Genomic DNA, 6,635 nt, shown 5'->3' on the forward strand with positions numbered 1-6,635 from the left:
AAAAGGTTCAACCGGGGGGGGGGGGGAGTGAGGGAGGGGAATCACTGCTACACATGGAATCACCCAATTATCACTTTTCTAAATCTGAACTGACCTGTAAAAAGGTTTAGCAAAGCTCAAGTTAACCAAAATGAACTACACAGCACATACTAACCCTAACAATATGGCATTACAGTGATCACCTGGAGTCAGCACCACCACTGTACTTAAAGGGGGAAACTGGATCACACATGCCAATAAGTCAGTGATCTTTTGGACAGCTAACTATGCTCATTAAACAGCCTGTAATAAGATCTAGTCCCCATATGATTCTGAATGTCAAGACTCAGAGAAAGGGAACTTATTCCCACCAAAAGTAACAATAGCTGAAAGTAGTCAGGGTAATGCAACTGACTCGTATTAGAGCTCAAATCACAGAAAGGGATGAAGAAAAAGCAAGTGGAATGCAAATGCCTACACCATACAGATTGCAAATGTAGTCCCAAAAACTCTAGGGATAAGGAAAGGAGCAAGAGAAGGGAAATATTACCAGAGGTCTTGAGACCACTCAGATGCAATGATAATCATCAGCATCTGAAATGCAAGTTGGTTAGGGGGCAGAAGGCAGCAATCACCACAAACAGGTTTCAGATTGCAGAGTAAATCTCTCAGACCATCACAGCTGTGCCACTCTCAGCTATGAAGAATTATGTAAAGAAACTATGCACTACCCACAAGAGGGTTGCTGCATGTAAACTCAATTTATGTTCATAAAGAGCTCTGACCTCCAAGTTACGAAGTTACTTGTTATGCTGTCAACACCTTTAGTAAACCTACCATCTACTTGTTTCGCTATCCTTGTAGGAACAGTCTCATGACCTCAGTGATCTATTAGAGATGTGAAAATCCTTTGGAAAATTCAGAAAGTGTATTTTTTGCACAAGTAGGAAGAACTCTCTCACAGTTCATCTTTACTGCATCAAGAGCTTAGGCAGTTTTAACCACTCTGCTAAAAATACTATTTCCAATTCATCGTATGATCCTGAAAGGTCAACCCTGAGTTGTCTGCTCTTGATTTCTATACCTTGACTTACTGGAGTTGAATCTATAAAACTAAATCAGACACCTTTTTTCTGTACAAAGTCCTTTGGGAAACACATCACTCACCTATTCCCTATTTTCTTCTTACACACAGTGCACACCTTCTCCTCCGTGATGATACATTTTACCTGCTGATGCAAGATCCGCTCCTCCTGAACCTGCAAAAGAATGAGAAGTTGGTTAGAAAACAATACTGCGCCAAAACCACCTTGCCATATTAGCCAATCCATCTTTATATTCCCTGATCTCTTGAAATGTGGAGTTGTGATGTACTGCTTAGCATGTATCTGCTAATTTTGGCTACACCACAGCATCATCTAGAGAACAGGTCTTTCCCATATCTAAAAGGACAGAACTAACTTTTTAGTATTTACATAAATTTCTTGGAAAAAAAAATCACTCCATAATACATGATGCATAGGTAGGTACATACCCTAAGGAATTCTGCATGGAGAAGATTCTTGAGTACTTGATTGAATCGCTTCTTCTGGGCATTTTCCTCAAGGACCTTTTCTAGGAAGATTCTAATCTCGCTAATTTGTGTATTTGCCGGGAGCAGATTTATTGCCTAGTATAGACAAGAATGAGTCAGAAAAGGAGCATAAGGGAACCAAATTGGGAAAGAGTCATTTTAGCCAGATTCTTTTAGGAACTGAACATACCCCTATTCCTGTATCTTTTATTCTGCTCCCCCAAGTTCTACAGATATTCACACCACATATGACAAAAGGCTTCTTTACCTTAGTGGTATCCAATTTGCTGTGGTGCAATTCTAGAACCTGCAAGGCAGCTGGGAGATTGGTTTCAGGCTTTGGCAGTTCCATCTTGATCGGCCCCACACAATGAACACTAGGTGGTGACAGATACATTCGGAGCAGAGACAGATACACCTGTTTAACACAAATAAAATGAATGCACTGAAATATGGTTAGCATATACTGCTGTATTCAAACCATTATGGGAGACCTTTGCAATACACCATAACACACGTCAGACAAGAATTTTGACAAGATGTTGGCTTGTGTAGCTCTTGTATACTAAACATTTTTCAAGTCTTTTACTACTCGTGTTTTATGCTGTAAGGAAGATGTAAAATGATACCTTTCCTCCCTCAACATATGCTGAGAGCATTTGAACTGAGTTATTGTCTTTAAAACACCAAACCAAGGTACACGGGCTTTTTCTTTTTTTTTTTAAACCTCTTCAACAACAGGCCTCAGAAGTATGAATTCTGGATTCTGCCCCAACTTGTATATCATCAGAACTTTGCCCAGATACTCCCAAACAGAAGATCCACAAAATGTACATGAAACTGTATTGGGGATCCTGCCTGCCCGAGTCATTCTGCATGAACTTCTACAAGAGGCAGCATTTTAACAGGCAGTCAGATGACATTCAGACACTTCTCTCATAAAAAGCAAGAATTCGAAAATAAAGCTACTCACATCTTTGCTACCATCTTTGTTTCTGTCATAATGTTTGTGGCAGTAACTAGAACAGAGAAGAATTAAGTGTAAAGCAGAGACAGTGTTGAAACCCAGAAGTACATAAGGCTAGGGACAGACATTACACAAACTGGTTTAAGTGATCAGAAACTGGTTTAAACTTGTAACAGAACAGATGTTCAGTGCATAGAAACCAGTTTGAAAATGGCTGAAACCAGTTTGAGATAAACCTGGTTGAACATAGCATAGCATCAGACTTAACTGATTTGGCTCAAACCAGTTTATGCAGTATCTGTCCCAGACCCCTTGCTGGTTTAAGTTAAATCAGAGTCCCCCAGCATCCCAGCATGTTCTCTGGGCTGGGAAGGGCTCTCTGCTCCACAGCGGGGCTGGCCCCTCCCCTCTGCTCCCTAGCTGGAGCTCAGCACAGACTTGCAGGCACAGCAGGGTCTGCCTGGCTTCCCTGTGTTCCCCTCCCTTCTCCCCACCACTCGCTGCTTAAGCAGAGATCCCTTTCTCCTCTTTGCCACAGCAGAGACCATAGCCAGCATGCAGTACACTAGCTAATGCCAAGAGGCGTCTCTGTGCGAGTCTCTCTCCAACTTCACTGGGATAGGCAGACAGAACACTGACTGCTTAGGGCCTTTGGAGCTAAATCAACAGGTCAGCCAGTAAGCTGTTTAAGTTTGAAGTAATAAGGAGAGAAGGTATTGTTTTGCTAATCAGGTGATAAAGACTGTTATCAGCCCTCCCCCTCAACCTTGGTTTACTCGCCTGTCAGGTTGCTGCAGACAGTATGTTGATGCAGGGAGACTGAAGCCTTCTGTATCATCAACAAATATATATACTGCAAACACCACCTTGCCTCAAAAGCTGGGGGCTACCAATACTCCCAACCCCTTAAGCAGCCAGCGGGGAAAAGCCTGGGACTAGGCAGGCAGACCCCCCTAATGAGAGAATCCTGCTGGAGCCTGGCTACACCCCTCTCAGCTCAGCTCCCTGCAGAAGGGAAGGGAGGACTGCTCTAGCACCCCCCCCCACCCCCCCAAGCTTCTAGCTTGAGCTACTGCGGGCATGTGCCTGAATTTCTTCAGTCCAGAGAGAATGCCTGTCCAGTTTCAAACCAGTTCAGCCTAGTCAGGTTAGACTAACCCGCAGAGATTGAATGAATTCAGGTCTCAGGCTTTTTGAATGTCTGTCCCTAGCCTAAAAGTTATATGTACTCCACTCCGCATAGCTCAGACCTGCTAAATTAAAGTAATTATAACTAAATAATGACTAGTTAATGCCAAATGAAAAAAGTGTGTTAAAAATGCTCAGCTCCATATGGTTCTGGAGAATAGGCAGTTTTAAGTCTAAAGTCCCCCTCATCTCAGCCCAAGCCATTACTATACAGCCTCATTATACAAAATAATTAAAACAAAAAACCCAAACCAAAGAGACTTCTCAAGCTGACTATGAAGGCAGCCTGGAAACAAAGATGTTCTGGAGCAAAATAGTCAGTAAATGGAAATCATATGAAATACAAAGGAAAAAAATAGAGTGATTATTACTACATGCTGCTTGATTGTTTCATACTGGGGTGAATGACTCCCAATATCTCTTCAGTTAAAAGTTACACAAAGGTTTAAAATTTACCAGGCCCACTGTTTAGGTACCAAGGAACACTAAACTGTTTGAAACATACCTACCAGTAATTAGGTGCTAGTTAATTTTATTTTCAGCAAAATTAATTTAACCTATCCAAAAAAGATAAGACATCTAAGGCCTATCAAGAACTATTCATAGCTAAACGAAGGTAAATAACAAGTAAACACCTGCTGAGAAACTGACAGAGGAGCTTACGTTCTACACAGTGAAAAACCGAAGAGCCTATCAATAACTATTAAACTACCTGTAATTTAAGACTGAAATAAATCCATGTAGAGACAGAAGATTTCTGATTGGGGCATTCAAATAAATGGAAGGCCAGTCTCTCAAAAAGGCTAGCAATGCAACCTTGATCAGACAATGTGTAAAGGGCTAGCTCAAACCAGCAAGCAAGCAAGGAAGACTGCATATCCCAAAGGGTTAGAGAGCCTGTCATGCTCCAACCACATGTCCAATTACCTTCCTCCCACAGAGAAGAGAGCAAGCCAAACCTTAAGAACTGATATTAAGGGAGACTTACTTTTCAGCCATTTTGGTATCCTTCAGAATGTGGACATAAATGAAGAGGGCTTGTTCATGCTTCCCCATACGACCCAACAATAGGGCACGCTCTTCCAGGAGCCCTGGGTCAAGAGAATGAATGATTAATCTATCCCTGCTTCAGATATATGACCAGACAACCAGCTCCATTATGGAAAAGAACAAGCAACTGGACAAGGTTGTGGACAGAAGCAGCAACAGAGTTAAGAAAAGTCAGACTGATGTCTGAACAATGGGTGAAATGATACTGACTAGATCAGGAGTGGCCAACCTTTAGCACAGGCAGTTTGCATGTGTGGAACACAGGGACAGGCAGCAGGGGTTAACAGGGGCAGGGAAACAGAAAGCAGCACAGTCAGTTGGACAGGGGAAAAGGATCAGAGCGGCACTTAGGGAGGGCGTTGGGTTAATCTATGGCACACCTGTCAAAAAAGTTGTCCTCCACTGGACTAGATGACATCAGGTTTCCTCAACATATTTATGAGTTCCTCTATTTATTTTAATGCTTGGCACCAACATTTTCTATTACATATGCTTTCTCCAGCAACAGGCTTAGGATGCTCCAAACCCCAATGTTTGTTTAGAGCACATGAAGCTCACCTGTTTCAGAGGGAAGCCAGGCATTACCTCATCTCAGGCCAACACAGATGTAAGAGGGGAATCCCACTGTGCCTGGTACTCACTGGTAGAGAGCAAACTTTTGACAGCTACTGACCTACTAGTTCTTTTCCATTTCTAGTTACCATGGTCTTTTTAAAGGAAGAACAATTGAGATTTTGCTGTGCAGAAGAGAAACTAGGGTTCAGATGGAAAGAAACTAGCTTTGCGTGACTAACCACTCACCATCAAAAGGGAAGTCACTGATAAGACGGCTAGGTTCGTAGCAACTAGAAATCTCAAGAAAGGCAAGGAGCTTTCCCCGGTATTCCCCCAGTTCTCCTTCCTCTTCTCCAGCAGGCAGTGGAGTTTTATCTATAGAAGACAGACAAAAGAAAAAAAAAAAACCCAAAAAGTTAGTACTGTACAACTTCGCCATAATAATGTGGAACAGCAGCAAAGTATATATCCTCCCCAAATTATTCTGAGTAAAGAGTCAAATGCTGTTTAAACTGCCCTGGGGATGAGGTGCAGAAGAAAAGCTGTTCATGAATTTTACAAAGCAGTAGAAAATAGACTTTGATTATATGCCAACAGAGAAGATAGGGCAGATTATGAAGTGAAGAATGCTTCCCTTTTTGTAACTTGCCAGGATTCATGCAAGTCATCTCAGCTCCATAAGGCCAGGACAACAGTACCTTCTATTTCCTAGAGTTCCTTTAGCATAAGAAATTAAAATCTCCATATACTTTCACTATTTGTGCAGTCCTTTTGAATGACAAGACTGCTCTTTTTTTCCCCTTTGATGTGCAATAGTGAATGGAATCTTAAATTTGGGAGATCTTAAGACTACTGTCCACTACTTTCCCTTCCTGTGTCATTGCCAACATGTTGCTGCAGGGCAAAGAGGAGCAGAGGGAGGTACCTGGAGGGAAGGTGCTGAGATATTTCTTCATTAACCCCTGCACTCTCTCACAGTACAGCTGGATCAGGCAGTTGTGGAAATCTGAGCCAGTCTCCTCCCAGACATAGACGATGTGTTCCTATTAATGCACACACATGTTCAAGGTAAAAAAAGCTTCCTCTTTCTCCAGGAAGTGCTTTAACAGACTGTAGATAACAATTCTATACTCTTGTAAGGTAGTTTATGGGCAGATGTTCTGTTTGAAGCACTCCAAGGCTCCATCCACACATGCATGGATGTTTGGTTCCCTGGGGACAACTAGCGGCAGCGCACCTTGTGCCACTGCTAGTTGCCCCTGGGGAACACCTGTGCCGCATGTGCTCCAACACAAGGCAAGTTACCCCGGATGGGGTAGAGAA

At 42.5% G+C, this 6,635-nt stretch overlaps 1 protein-coding gene across 1 annotated transcript in view; it reads right to left on the reverse strand.

The window, feature by feature from the left end:
- The window catches only part of VPS39 (VPS39, HOPS complex subunit), a 70,569-nt gene that overhangs the window by 3,227 nt on the left and 60,707 nt on the right, over positions 1-6,635 (reverse strand). The window contains exons 19-25 of the mRNA XM_019519069.1: positions 6,238-6,355; positions 5,559-5,687; positions 4,696-4,798; positions 2,526-2,571; positions 1,821-1,970; positions 1,514-1,648; positions 1,147-1,238 (exon numbers count right to left, since the gene is read on the reverse strand). Coding sequence (XP_019374614.1) covers positions 1,147-1,238; positions 1,514-1,648; positions 1,821-1,970; positions 2,526-2,571; positions 4,696-4,798; positions 5,559-5,687; positions 6,238-6,355 — 773 coding nt within the window. The remainder of the gene's footprint in view (positions 1-1,146; positions 1,239-1,513; positions 1,649-1,820; positions 1,971-2,525; positions 2,572-4,695; positions 4,799-5,558; positions 5,688-6,237; positions 6,356-6,635) is intronic.

Source organism: Gavialis gangeticus, unplaced genomic scaffold (assembly GCF_001723915.1).
Source record: "Gavialis gangeticus isolate Ggan-Ray unplaced genomic scaffold, GavGan_comp1, whole genome shotgun sequence".
Classification (NCBI taxonomy): domain Eukaryota; kingdom Metazoa; phylum Chordata; order Crocodylia; family Gavialidae; genus Gavialis; species Gavialis gangeticus.